General features: G+C 37.6%; 1 protein-coding gene across 2 annotated transcripts in view; it reads left to right on the top strand.

Moving 5' to 3' along the window:
* Positions 1-8,806, top strand: part of LOC118776655 (corticotropin-releasing factor receptor 1-like) — a 78,146-nt gene extending 69,340 nt beyond the window's left edge. Inside the window, exons 10-14 of one of the 2 annotated variants that reach the window (XM_036527138.1) lie at positions 180-252; positions 840-925; positions 2,124-2,259; positions 2,721-2,762; positions 7,957-8,806. In XM_036527138.1, the coding sequence (XP_036383031.1) occupies positions 180-252; positions 840-925; positions 2,124-2,259; positions 2,721-2,762; positions 7,957-8,097 (478 nt within the window). In that variant the 3' untranslated portion in view covers positions 8,098-8,806. Of the gene's footprint in view, positions 1-179; positions 253-839; positions 926-2,123; positions 2,260-2,424; positions 2,579-2,720; positions 2,763-7,956 lie in introns of those variants that run through there. The other variant, XM_036527146.1, reaches the window with a different exon arrangement.
* The last annotated feature ends 6,769 nt before the right edge of the window (positions 8,807-15,575 follow it).

The raw sequence follows: 15,575 nt of genomic DNA, 5'->3' as shown, positions 1-15,575 counted from the left end.
TCCTTTCTCTGGTTCAAAAAAAAAAAAATACCAAACAAAATAATACATGACATGACAAAAACCTGCTTGTAGAAACTCATTTGTTCAATGAAGCTGAACTTTTTTGGAAGAAAAGCACTGCAGATGTCTATTGTCTGCCACAAATGAAGGTAAATGACCACGTTTGTCTAAAATCCCAGGTGCTGGTTTGGGAAGCGGGCAGGGGTGTACACAGACTACATCTACCAGGGCCCAATGATTCTGGTCCTACTGGTAAGAATGGGACTCATATGTTCATATGATTTCTTTCTTTTATCCTTCATCTAATCATTTATTATTTGGGCTCTTAACATACCTATTAATATTACCATTCCTGACATGTCTGAGTGAAGTCCGAAAGCTTAATGTGTTCACCACATGCACAGCTCATGTCAAAATCTCTTCAGGAATAAGGAAGTCAGTGATATGGACCCTTGCAATGATGTTTTAATTAAGCCTGAAGAAACAATCAATCCATTGGTTGTATGTTTATAGAGGCTGTAAATTTTCATTACCTGAAATATTGATTTCCCAAGGCTTTTAAAAACTGTTTTATCATGGTATTCATGGAATCAGATTAATTTATGTTCAGTGAACAAAGGCAAAAATGGATGCAGTGAAAATGTACACAACATGATGTTGCATGAAGTGATGCCAAAGGCAAGAATTGATCTCAAATTCTAAGCATGACTGTCTACAATGTTATAAGCTTATTCACCCAGGTGTATAAGTATATATAAGTGGATACTGGAATGTTGAAAAAACCCAGCAAAATTCATAATAATATGAACATTATTATAATATTTTTCTTTTTCCTGCAGATAAATTTCATTTTCCTCTTCAACATTGTCAGGATTCTCATGACAAAGCTCAGAGCATCCACCACATCCGAAACTATACAGTACAGGTGAGTTGAATTAAACATCTCTGGTTACCAAAAAAGGAGAAGCAAACTGGCCACGGTTATATGGATATTTATGATTATGATATCCACAAACTTTTGGAACCATTGAATTGTTACTTAAGCAGAGGATCCTCTAAAATGTATTATGCAAGGCAGTTATCTGTTCCTTTAGAAAAGTAAAAATGCGTAGGCAACAGGCACTGCAGTTGGTCATATTTTTTTAGAAATGCAACTGTTATGTGAAATTCAGCTCCAATCACCAAATTTAGCCTTCAAGCAAGTAATTATTTGTACTCACCACATTCCCTGCAAGAAGATAGCTAGCTCGTAGTGAAGACATTCCCTTTTGTTTCCAATTCATCATATATTTTAGGTAGCTGATGTCTCATGTAGGTGATTATATATTTTTTACTATGAATCTGGGTTTTGACAATGTCTTTTTGAAGATGCTGGCTTTTTAGAAGCATTTCTGCTCCAGTGAACTGTATTGATTCCATTATTTTACACAGTGTACATTGGCTTTTACCATTGAATGAGCACCTAGAGCCTTATGAAAATGATTTTAGTGCTATCTAATAATACTGTTGAGCGCTTTTATAATTCTTGTTGCCATGTAAGCACTTTCATTCAGTAGAGCCTGAATGATTTTAAATGTCATCATTATCTTTCCAAGTGTGACCAGGCATTAATAGGAAGTCATTTACCACACAGTGTTGTCAAAGCCAAGACAGCAGTCTTATCTGCCAGGTATTTTTAGCAAATGATACAAAGCTCCAGTGGTTTCAGTGCATGTGTGAAACACATGTACATAGGTGTGAAGAAGACTGTGAATAGGATAAGGATAGCTGAGAGAGATGCACATGTTAAACAAATTTTGTTTTACTGTTGTTTAGCCCAAAGTATGTCCACTTGGTAGATTGTAAGTGATAAACAACTCAAATTCTGTTGCTGTTGAATCCGATATTAAATTATATTCATATGTAAACCTTAGAATCTCACCATTATGCTATCCTTTAAAAGTCCAGCAACACTAGTTTAATCATTTCATTTAGATGTTCAGTTGTCAGAGTTGTTATTCACATCAATAAAGGTCAAAAAGAGTGAAGTCTGGTCTCAGTATGCTAAATGGTGTGTGAGAACCACTCTGATGGGCTGTGACTCTCACACACCACCCTCGTTACTTCTACATTCTTCTCTTCAGGAAAGCTGTGAAAGCAACTCTAGTCCTGCTTCCGCTTCTTGGAATCACTTACATGTTATTCTTTGTCAACCCTGGAGAGGACGAAATTTCACAGATTGTATTCATATATTTCAACTCTTTTTTGGAGTCATTTCAGGTGAGTTACATAATGTCAATGTTATGCGGGAGCATTAGATCACAGTCTGTCTGTCGCCGACAAATATAAATCCATTAGTGCAGTTTGACTTCGACAACTCTATATAAAACAGCTAAAGAAAAGATTTTAAAATTATAACTCCATTTTCATTTGATGTTTTTTCAGAGTCCCTGAAAGTGGTTTAACAGCCATCAGGCATGTTTCTTGTGTGACAAGGAGCAATGAATCTCTGAGTGAGATCTGGGTTTGGAGTTTTAGAAGATGAAGATCAATTTAAAAAAGATCACAAAAGCACTCCTCTTTTTGTACAGTAGAAGATTAAATCATGGATATTTTGATGAATAAAAAAATGTGATGACCAAAAGTACTTTTTTCATGGTATTTTTTTTAAGTTACCCTGTAATTCTCTTCTGTAATATTGTTTTCTTTTCTCTCTCCCTCCCACCTGACCTTGCTCCCAGGGTTTCTTTGTATCTGTGTTTTACTGCTTCCTGAACAGTGAGGTAAGCAGATTCATATCCTCTATTGATTCACCGCCTTGCAATTGAAAGCTGAGACTTTTTGACACAGCACCCTGGGCCCCTCTCACTACTGCCATCTGCAGCAGAAAATTAGACGCATGCTGTCTGCCTCTCCCGTCTCTGCGCAAAGCTGGCTGGACAGTCTTTTCAGGATGCTGACGTGCACTTAGGGGGGAAAAATAGATGGGAAGATGGGAAAAATCGATGAGATCACATTGAGCTACCCTTCCTCACTCCATTTTCAGAGTTAATATCAGTAAAAAGCAGATTATCATAAAATATTCATGGTACGGGGCTAAATCTGGCAGGCGTTGCTGGGCTTTTTCAAGCAAACACTTTTTTGATTCTGGGAAAGCACCCTGATGTTGATACAAAAGCGTCCAAAGATTTTTGGATCGACCCATCACCTGACTGTAACATTTTCCCCCAAGTGACAAGAAGAGAAATCGTTCTGCTACACAAATCTATCCAAGTTTGTTTTTTGTTGTTGTTTTTTTGAGCCAGAAAAGAAAAAACAATCAATGCAAATGAGTAATTGCTTTGCTCAATACCATTTTCCTCACTAAGGAAAAGAGCTGTCAATTAGGACAGTCAGCGGGGAACAGGCAAAGGGCCACAGGAGAGAAACCATCTGTTTACGGGAGAACAACATACCAGAAGATGTGCAGTTACAGCAACACATGTCTACTAAAGACTTGTACTGTGAGACAGTGAATGTGTTACTAAGCATAAAGTTGACAGAGCTGTCAGTCTGATATCTTAGCTAAGGCTATTTAAAAAGTTCAGTAGTGATACATGTGTAACCATGTCAATTGATGCTGAGGGGAAAGAAGCTAGAGAGGACTAATTCTTTGCTGCTTGTGTCCACTAACAACCCCAGAGAAACTGTGTTTTTTCTCTTCTCAACTAAGCAGTTTAACTACACAACTCTGTTTCTTTTGTGGATTACTTTGGATATATTGTAATTGCTTTGCTCAGCTTCATATATTATAATAACCCATTTCATTTGAGATTTTTTTCTCCCTGTAATCCAGAGCCTCATCATAGCAAACCTTTCATCCATAAAGAAACTTCAATGGAAATTAAAGCAACCCTTGCCTTGATCCAACGAGAAAATCATTTAGTTCAGGAAAAGAATTATAAATGGCAACCGATGACTTACTATATCATAGTTTATACCACACACAAGTTCTCAGCATTAACTTGAGTTAATGTTATGTTCAGCTCTTTGTTTGAACAGCTTTGCAAATGTGCCTCAACAGCGATGAACAGCAAAATGTTGTTCCGCCTAAGTAACTGTGAATCTTCTTTGCAGCCCTAAAGGAAAACATATTTCATGGTGTTTAGTTTTTTAAAGCAACAGTTTTAAGTGCTCCTCCAGCATATGTAATTACATTACATCATTACTTGCAGAGGTTGGCAGTATTTCTGTTACTTGTATGTGAAATACGTATTTCAATTACTTTTGAGTATTTTGTAATTTGTATTTGACAGGGCTGAAAAAATTCAAATGTAACTTGTAACAAGATACTTCAGAGTGGATTAATTTTGTTTTTTTAAAAATACTCAAAATACTTTCTCCATGATTCATAAAACATAAAAAAATCATGTAAATACATCTCAAAATGAAGAACAATACACTTCAACACAGTGATTTTGTAAGCCCACACTACTCACAGGGCCATATGTATCAATCTTTGTGTACAACTTGCCGTAGAAACATGCTTATGCAGAATCCTATGATTTGTGTACGGAGGTTTTTCGTCAAAGTTATCAAACACCACGTACGCCTGATTGTCTTCATAAATCTAAGCATAAATCAAATCAGCGTCAGATTATGCGCACGTGAACGTGCTTAATGTCCACTCCCACAATTGTTCATATATGGACCGAGACAAGCCTTTAATTAGTCAAATTAGCATATGAAAATCCCAGGTTAATCTGAGTGAAATGCAGAGATTGATGTTGAGGATTAATGGTAAGAAAAGAAATTATTCGGACACGGAGGTAGAGGTGATGGTGGATGAGGTGGAGAGGAGAAAAAATGTCCTTTTTGGAGGCCAGACTAGCGGCATTTCAAATCGACGGAAAAATGCAGAGTGGCTCAAAGTGGTGACTGCTATAAATGTAGTTTCACCAGAGGTGCGTACGGTGGAGGAGGTGAAGAAGAAGTGGTCGGATTTTAAAAGAGGCCAAAAAACGAATAAGCGCACACAGGACCAGTGTGTCCACACCCTTCGCCACGAGGGGCAAGAGGGGGCTTTGCCCCGTCAGTTGTATTTTGTGCCCCCCAGTTTGTTTTATGTACCCTATCGAAAAATAGCAAAAACAACAAAAATATTGGAAAAAACATTGGAGTACTCGTTGGAAACAACACGGAAGTGAAGTTTTGGTCAACGAGAGAGAGAGAGAGAGAGAGAGAGAGAGAGCTGCATGGCATGAGCAGAAAGACAGACAAAACGATCTGATCGTCTTTTTTTTTTTTTACTTAATGACCCTGACGCTGTTGGCTATTATTTTGCTTGATTTTAGCAGCCATCTCTCAGTGGTTAGAATTGTTCATAAATTCTAATATTTTGCGTGTAGTAGACCTACGTTCCGAGTGCTCCGATTCCCTAATGTGTGAAGACACTCAGGTTTAATACTGGCTTCACCACTGCTGTGAAATAAATGCATTGACGTACGGTCACCCTAAGATACAGTAGCATTCTACTTACTGTCCTTCCTGTAGGGTTCAAACTCTCACCAGAGCCTTGTGTACATTATAAAAATCTGAATGTCCTGCCATGTTGTACAAATTCAGAATGCCCAATGTTACAAATGTATTTTCCTGTATTTTGAGAAACAAAATACATGTATTTTATCTTGATACATTTTCTGGCACCAGCATTTTGTATTTTATTTTGAAACATTTTTTTGAGCGGTATTTTGTATTTTGTAACAAGATACATTTTGATGTATCTTTGCCCACTTGTATGTTAAGATATGCACGGAGTGAAAAGCATTTGCAATTTGCAAAACCTTCGTACTGAATTCTGACAGTCTCCACCTACATGCAATTAAGCATGATATGTGTCTCTTTAAAGATCCTGTTTCAGTCCCACCAAAATGATTAGAAATCCTTTTGCGAACTAAGCAGATAGCCCACACTAATTTTGAGCTTTTATCACCTTCATTGAAAGTAATGATCTCTGTAATGGTGGGAGGTGGCCGCTCAGCAGTTTGGCTGTAAATCAGGCTGCCAGTTTAGTGCAGAACCCAAGCAAGGAGGGAAAACAGGCGCACTAAATCCTCTCAGCAGCTGTGCTGACATCTGTATGCTCATCCGTTCTCTGGCCATTGGGCTGTCCCAATGCATCTGAGCATATGGTAATGTGGGGGGTGGGGGGGTGAATATTTCAGCAGGGCCTCTATATGCCTGTAACAATATCCGCTGACCTGCTGGGCTCATTCTCGTTTCCAGCAGCCAAAGTGATTGGGCAGCTTTTGTCCTTACAACCTGCCATGAGCATGGTGAATTAAATGCCAGAGTGCATGTTCTCTTGGAAAACAATGTGGTTACTAGGCACACTGGGAAACCACATGACAACAAAACCAGGGATTAATCTCAACCGTGGACTACACCGTCTTGTTTTGTGAAGCACAATGCTTTCCCCCTTCCCCCAGGGTGATGCAGTTTAACTGCTACTGTTTGTCAAATTAGGGTAATGAAAAAGGAGCAATAGCGTTTCCAAGCCTTGCGATTTCTGTTAGTTACAGTTCCACTCGATTATTGCAAGGCAGAGCTAGCAACACCTTTTAGCAGCAGTAACATCATCATCTTCCCTCCTTTCGGTGAACCTTCACATGGCTATTGTGGGTTGTGCAGACCTATTATTTTCTATGTTGCCCTTTGGACATGTTTCAAAAGCACACAAGCCTTATCCTTAATAATTCTTCACAGGTATTTGTTGAAAGACCATTTTCTGAAAAAGGCTTTTTCAGAGGGATTCTACATTCCAGTCTCTGGTCCTCCGTAGTTTGTGGCAAAACCCCAGCCTCACACCAAACAGCTCCTGTATGACATACCTTTAGCCATCAAATGTCTAAACCTGAGTTTTCACAGCTCTTTACACACATTTCAGAAATAAGCATGAAGGATGTTTCAGAGGTTCAGGATTTTTTTCTATTAATTTTCATCAAACTCTCCTACACCTATGCTTTCAGTTTACATATCTGAGGATATTAATGAGTGTTAGTTTCACAGTATTACACATGTGCAGAGAAAATGTATTTATATATGAAGAAAGAAATGAAGAAATGCAAGTGCACAGCATTTAGATATTGTAAAAAAATAAATTCAAACCTGCATACATAAACAACCGTTTGCAAATAATTGCATATTCATACCTTGTAAGTATCTTAGAATGAAAATGTAGTTTCTGCATTAGGTTTCTTTTGTGTATAAAGTCACAGAGATAGCTAGTCATAGGAGGGTCAAGTGTCACAAGGATAAAGTTGCAGTTTCTTATTTACCCCATGAGCACAGCAGTACGTCACCCTCATGTTGAGTTCGTAACAATCAAAAAGTCAGGGGGATGTCCTCATTTTGAGAACACATTTTCCATTTTCACATCAGGAGTTATCCCAGTTTGACAACTTCTCAAGGTTAAGAAGGTATGCAAATTCTTGAGATATTACAAACATTGATTTAATTTTTAACTAAACTATAATGTCAATCCTGAAAAGATGCCAGTCTTGGCTAGCCCAGAATAAAACATTTGCTTAGTGCATGAGAATTAAAACTTAAGAATTCAGACTTATCTCAACTGGTACTTATCCTTATTCTTGCATTTCCTCTAACTTTAATGAGAAACACAGCGAAGGGGCTGTCCTCTCAAAATGGCAATGCTAGAACCCTTGTTTGAGATACTTACATAAACCCTTGGCAAAGACAATGAGGCAAATAACTGACTGCCTGGAAGATGGTTCTTGGAAGAAACATTAACTCTTTTATGGCCATAGTAATAATAATATTTTTTTCCAACCGAAATACAGCAGTTTGGTAGTTTTTATTTTTGTCCAGCAACCTGTTACAGGCACACAAAGGAGAAAGACCCAGCCCTTCGTCTGTGGTATGGCTGGGTGCTGGAGGACCATGTAACCGTGTAACCTCTTGTCTTCCTCTGCCTCCCAGGTGCGGTACGCAGTCAGAAAGCGCTGGCACCGCTGGCAGGACAAGCATTCCATCCGGGCCAGGGTGGCCCGTGCCATGTCCATCCCCACCTCGCCCACCCGGGTCAGCTTTCACAGCATCAAACAGTCCACTGCTGTGTGAGAATGGAGCAGCCCTTTCGGATCCCTGCCCCCTGTCCTCCTTGTCCCTCTGCCCTCCTCCTCCAGCTAGCCAGGGAACACAGCTGTGGTGAAAACAGGGTACACAGCACCGTAACGTGGAGACACCAACACAAGAGTGGAAATATTTGCTGTCCTATTCTGTTGAGAAAAATAAAGAACCCAGATGCCTCAGCCCCCTCTATATTGAAGGAACTATAGATGTCTCTGGACCAGAGCCACAAAGTAAACCAATTAAGTTGTCAGGAAAACAGACCAGTTCCAAAAGGCTTGGATTTCCATAGCTTTACTAAAGGATGGTTCTCTTTGCCTGTTGTTTCATGGCCTTTTCAATTTGTTCCATTTTCTTTTTGATTTTTACCGCATTCCTTTACAAAGGATCAGTGTTTGTCCAAACCATTCCCCCCAAACAACCTGATTGTAAAGACTAATTGACTGGGGCAACAACTTACTTCAAAGGACAGTGTTATAAATGTAAGAAAATACACCTGAACTATGTGAGGAGTCAAGGGGCATAATTGACAGGTATGTCTCAACTTCAACAGAATACCTCTGTATGATTTGCAGAATGTGTCCTCTATGTCTGTTTTAGATTTTTGTTATTGTTTTGTTTTTATGTGTTTTTACTGGGAGCACTTTTAAGCATACCATATTAAATCACAATTGCATTAGGGAAATGCAGGTCAACAGGACCACAGATGATTATCAAATCTCCAGTTCACTTTGATTGGATGAAGAAGCTTCCTCATAGCCTATTCATGTGTGAGACCATCATTTGTCAGGTGAAGTACTTTACGCGCTTTCCCCACAATTTATTTGTGGGGTGTTAAGGTTACATATTATGTAATACTGAAATGTATGTATTTGGTATAATTTAAATACATTTTGAGGCTAAGTACAACATAAATGTTTGAAGTTCAAATTAAATTGCCCTGGACATATAGGGAGAATGAGTTTAATAGGGAGTCTATATATGGTTAGGAACCAACCGGTTTTTGGGAAACTCCAATCAATGGGTGCAAGGAACAGTAGAGATAGTCCAGCATTTAGCAGAACTGCAAATGAAGAGTGAAAGCTTTATGAGCTGTTTTAAATTTTGGAGGTCTGCAGGAGTGGTGCAAAACACTTATAGTCCCATTTATGGGAAGAAAGGCTTTTAATGCATTTTATCTCTGAGTAGGTCGGTCCTGTTTCATTTGGTCTCACTGGTCCCTGGAACTCAAACATTATGTTCATTTAGAGATGTTCAGACTACAGGGAAAGAAGAAAAGAAGAATGAATCTGGCTTAACATCAATGTTAAATTTCATGCTTGTTATTTTTGGTTTAGGAGTTGCACTTGTAAAAGCATGTAGTTGAAGACAAATTCAGTTGATATTTAGGAGTTGTAAACATGACTTTACAGCATGTTAATCCTCTCAATTGCAGCTAAATAGCTAAATGAATGTATTTCATAGCCACATTCCTACTTATTACTTACTAATGGCCACACAAAGAACAATAGACAGGAATTCCACAAGGTCAGCCCCTAAACGTGTAGGGTGAGAAAAAAAACAGCTCATGATTTTCAAACCTGAGTTTTGTAAGCTCCTACATCCAGACTGTTTCAATTTAGCTATATACACTTTTGACATATACATTGCCACCAAATTACCAGGACCAGCATTTGATCCTGGTCCAAGTACCAAACCCACATTTATTTTCACATATGAGATTTTCTCCTTTAACTATAGAGTACTTGCATGCGAGTATTGTGAATATTACACCATAATATATTGACAGATCATAGAGGAGTAAAATAACAGGGTAACAGGGGACTCAGAAAAAAATGGATTGTGGGACTGAGGGAACAAGGTTTCCTACCCATAGTCTAGTCTGCAGTCTGGTTAGGGAGGTATTCTCATATCTGAAATTTACATGGGCACTTTTGCATCCTGTTAAATTTCTCTATGTTCTTTTTCCTGAGAAATAATGGCTGTGTGAAATATAGTAATCAGCGTGGACCTCTTTCCATCTATGTATTATTTTGCCAGATTAGGTGTGGTAAAGCTCGGTTAAATTCACACCTTAATGGACACAAAGCATAATGACAACAATCTGTTACACAACATAGTGAACATAGCCCAGGGCCTGAACATAATAAAAGTGTGCAACCGTCTCCAGTAATACAACTAGGATGGTGTTTTTCCAAGCAGCAGGCTTGTGAACACTATACAACACATGGGTAAAGGTGTATGACTCAAAGCATATCTTTAATGATGGAACTCTTTGGAGAAAAAGCTCAAAACTGGACTGTATCAGGCTACATCATTAATTTGATCCGATTATGAGGGAAAAAATTCTGCTTTGGCTTAATTGTGGAAACAGCATTTGAGCATATTTTAAGGAAAGGAGAAAGAAAAAAACGGAATCCTGCAACCTCACGAGAATTGCTATAATTTCCTTTGTTTTATTTTTTAGATTAACAATCATCCGTGTAACATTTTTTCAACATCTTTTCAGTGGGGCCTTTTTTTTAAATCATTAGCTATGTTTTCTACAGCATTTCAATGCTGCAAAATGTCTTGGCAAGCACATTCCCGTCACATGGAGTGGTGTTGTGCTGAAACAAATGAGGATTACTAGACACTCAGTGGCATAAATAGAATTATGATAATCACCTTTGGGGTAAGTGATGAGCGCTTTGTGTATCTGTAATTCTGATGGATATATGAGTTGTTGACAAGTAGCATCTAAAAACAAGAGGCACGGTATCATGTGTTAGTATAAATGCTGTACCATGATGGGAATTTACATGTACATTTACATTTACTCATATAATTGTAGTAGAACTACTGTGTAAAAATGTGCAATGGCAATGGATTTGTCCTGCTAGAAAGAGACTAATTTGAAGCATCACTTTGCAATTTTCTTCATGTTACATAAATAATTACAACTGTACACCTAATCCCAGTGTTACCCCTGCTTCTAATTTCAACCCTAAACCCCAACCCAGTTCCCATCCCAAATAATTACATGTTGTACCCATCTAAGAACAAGTTAAGTAACATTTTGTACTTGCACTGCAGAAATACAGTAATTGCTTGAATCAATGAGACTGCATCAAAACATGCAAAGGCAGCCTTTGCTAGCTGTCTTGGGTTGATGAAATATGGAATTCAGTGACATACATGAGTGCTGAGGCACTGCAATATTTGTCCAAATCACTGTCCTAAACAAAGTACACAATTAAACCATGCATTTTACTCTAAAAATCCTTTGAAGAATTCTGAATCAGTTCTGTACCATTGAGCAGCTAATGTAGGAAGAGTCAATGATGCTCACGGGCCCATTTTGATTTTAGGTTATCCTGAAACAGAATTTTCTTCTGAAAATAACTGGAAGGCCCATTTATTTCACAAATTAGCGAAACAAATGCCAGTGCAATTAACTGACCATATCCATATGAACAGAAATGTGTTGCACAATGAGGGTGTTATGACAGATGCATCAGTAGTGTATCTGTTACTACACAGAGGTGTTTTCAAAGCAAAAATCAGTGCACTAATATTTAATTAGAATAACAAATGGCACATGGCATGCTTTGTCCTCTGTGATTGCTCTTTTGCGATAGCTGTTGTCATGCCTAGTATGCATGCCCTATCTGAAAAATAAGGATAATTGCATCAATTGAACACAAAGGTCAGAGGCATTATGCTCACTTGATTTAATTAATAGATCTGCTGCTATTACCTCCCTAAACAATTAACGATGACACAATTATGAAAGACCCGTGGCAAGGAAACGTCTTGATATTAACAGCCGATGCTGCCTTGATTGTGTTCCTAGCGCCTCTTTTCTTTACTAGCCATGAAAAACTCATGCCTGAGATCCCTCATTAATTTGTTATTTGGCAGGACAGCGGTGGCTTTAAAGAAATAGCTCCTGGTGGAGTTGTTAGATGAAAAATAGAGGACACAAATGTCAATTTCACCATGAACTGTGCCATACAATATTCTGTGAAATATGCATTTTTATGCAACTATCTTCTGTTACTTTAGCATCACAATACAAATTGTAGATAAGAGCCACCTGCTTATATTCATCCACAATGAAATGACTTTAACAACTACTGCAAAGGGTGTAACTGAAAATACATTTGCATCAAAGGCAGCAGCAAATCACTGACCATCAGTGTACTGGTTTAAGATATGTGTGTGTGTTTTTCTTCTACTGCAACTGGTTGGCTAACAGGACACATTTGTCCACCTGCCATTTTATAAAATAAGTGCAAGTTTTGAAAACACACCATAGGAGCTTTGAGGCAACAGCCCTAACCACTGTAACCCCTTGCCACAGCAACTATGGCAGAATTTAGTTTCTGTGGTCATGTTGGCTTTGACTACACTAAAATTGGGGTTGTCTTCTTTCGTGTTTTGATTTAGGGGAGATTTTGTGCACATTAAAATGAATGTTTTCTTATGCAGATGCATCTATATGAGAGTGATATTTTTACAGCTGTGTACTTTCAGGTTACATTGTTATGTAAAAAAACATGAATATTTGTTTTTACTTAAAAATGTAGATTTTGTGCAGTGAAATTAAATAAATAATATGTATTCATACCCTTGATAAAAAGAAGGGTGCAGGGACCAGAATATGAAAAATGGCCCTACCTAAATGATATACCTCTCAACAACAGCTGCATCTGTTTTTGGTTGTTTTTTTTTTAGGAGGGGGTTTACTTGGGGGTGCCAAACATATCAACCAATGCCAAACAGTGATGACTGCGTCTGATAAACACATTTTGTTCCATCATGGTACCAGGTGCAATTCTGCTTCATTTCATGTTGTGATATTAAGTGATATTTGTAATATTAAGTGCATGGGTGTTGCTATGGGGCATAAGAATGTGAACCCACTCTCACCATTCCCTGGACATAATCTAAATATCGCTGTTTAAATTTCAAGCCAGAGTGAGCTAAAACCTGGTCAAAAAAGACAAACATAGCTTAGATATGCGTCACCCAGACATGGAAAAAAATAGGACAAAGAAAGTTTTAGGGATTATCATGGGAGTTTTATAGTAGATGGGAAACAGGCAACATAGGCTAATGGTAACCATTAATATGATAAACTGTTAATAGTTGTTGCTGGAATAGTGTAAAGAAAGGATCCTTGTATCAATAGCTAACCTGTATGTTGAATTACAGTATTGGAAGAAGTGTGCACGTCTGTAGCTAGTTAGGTAGACAGGTACAAACTGTATCAGTAATGTAGCAAATCTAAGATATCTTGTACAATAACATAAATGTGAAGTACTATGGAACACCTCATACAAATTCCCCATATTAAGAGAAGCAAAATGATGCAGTGTTGCTTTATTTTTGTCAGACAGAGGACTAACTTAGAGAACTATATTCTGTACCATAATTATTCCTTAAGAAAAAAGAGTACCCCATAGTAAAGATATGATAAAATACATTCCTTGGAAAATAGAAAAAAAAATTAGTCAAATGCTGAAAAAATACTTCTTACAGTCACTGTCAGTGTTTTTCAGTTGTTGTTAATGGAGTTGAACTTAATAGCTACTTCTTGCACACTTACTCTGAATCTGTGCTAGTAAAAAAGACTGTTGTTCTTTGGTTACTCACTGCTGACTGACATTGAAAACATACAAATGACCTGGGTCCTTAAGAATAAAATAATATTATTGAATTATATAATACTGTTACACAATACTACCTTAGACAATTGTGTGTATTATTAGATCGTGTTGATACAATAATAACAGAACAGTAATATCAAATGTAGCATCTAGAGTGGCCTGGTGGTATAGTGGTTAATTTTGTTGCTGCAAAGTCTATAATCATGAATGCCAATACTGTAATTTGATATTTAAAGAGATCATGAACATCAGCACAATGACACTGGACAAACTCATCCCGTTAGACAGCCAGTCCTGGTACGAGGTTGTACATACAGAGTGCGCGGTGTTACAGAGGTCAGCTCTACCTGGGCTCTGTTGTTTGCTCTTTCAAATTGTTGAATTTGAAGTAGTAGAGTGTTCAATGAGCTCTCTTCCAAAAATGTATCATTCAGTATTGTTTCTTGCCATCTTTACAAGACATAGCAACCTTTCTCTCATATGTTGGATTGGACCTTATTAAGTGAAACTTCATGAGGCTAGTCAAAGAGTGGTAAAGGCATCTGGTCACACAGTCTTATCCATTGTGATGCGTAATAGAAAGCTCCAGATTTGTTCCTGAGTAAAATGATTAAATGTACGGTAGCTGCCCGTTCTCAGTATGCTTCCTTTCAGTGTGCACTGAGGAGAGAAACATTTAGGTGGATTCAGAAACCACCTAATATTTGTGCAGTGCTGTGACTGATTCAAAACATGAGAGGAATGATGAAAGCTGTTAACAGATAAGAAAAATTGTGTATCAAGTGACCCCTTTAAATAATGTTTGTTATGCTAATTAAAGTCTCCTTTTCATGTCATGGACAAGATCAAAACAAAACTTTGAGTCATTAATTACATTTGAAAATAAAATGAGAGCACTGTAAATGGTCTTGTCATGTTTTATTTTAGGCTTCCTAAAATGGTAAATTGAAACTAGTTCAGTTTAATTTGACCACCAGAAAGATGATGTACCAAATAATATCAATTCTTCACATTATCTGAAATTTGATTGCCTGTGGAAGAAATCCTGGGTGAAAATTTAAAAGTACATTTGCTCCTGTTGTAATTCCATGAAGACCAACTTAAGTGCAGATATTGTTACTTATGGCAGTGTTGAAAGTGGAATGCTGTATATTCTAACAGCAAGAAAAATATATAATAATAAATTCTGACAGTAGAGTAGGTACATAGAACAACCTTGCATACTGTAGGAAATAACTAGTGCTGCTTTTCCACACCGGTCATGGTATACCTTAGAGGCAACGTGTCTTCGCAACCTGCATCAAGCTTACTCTGCAAGCTTAATCTGTTCTTTCCACAGGCACATCATATGTACAAGATATGTGCCAGTTTGAAATCCCATCATTTGTGAGGGCACCGTTTCACTCCTTTTTCATAACATTAATCAGTTACAGCAAAGTGGACAAGGATATATTCAATGAGAACAGTGTTCATTACAGTGAACCAGTTTCAGTGTTCATTTACTGTTCTTTACAAATGTTTTGTTGCGATAGCTGTCATGACAACACCACAAAGAAAAGTGCAGTTAATTATGGCTACCTTATACCAATGCCACCTGATCAGTGAGAAATAGCACCATTGTAGGTTTTTTTTTTGTCCATTTGTTTTTCTATGGTGATTCAACAGTATACTGATTCAAAACTGTCATTTTTTTTTCACAGTGCTGTCATTTTGCCATAAGAATATGTCAATTATTGTTCATTTTCAGGTATTCCCATATCTGTCTCTGTTGTGTATATGTGAAATTAAATGTTTGTATTTATGAAATTTTTTGTT

Source organism: Megalops cyprinoides, chromosome 1, assembly GCF_013368585.1.
Source record: "Megalops cyprinoides isolate fMegCyp1 chromosome 1, fMegCyp1.pri, whole genome shotgun sequence".
NCBI lineage: Eukaryota > Metazoa > Chordata > Actinopteri > Elopiformes > Megalopidae > Megalops > Megalops cyprinoides.
Note: the sequence above shows the minus strand (reverse complement) of the source record. Positions and strands in the feature narration are given on the sequence as shown.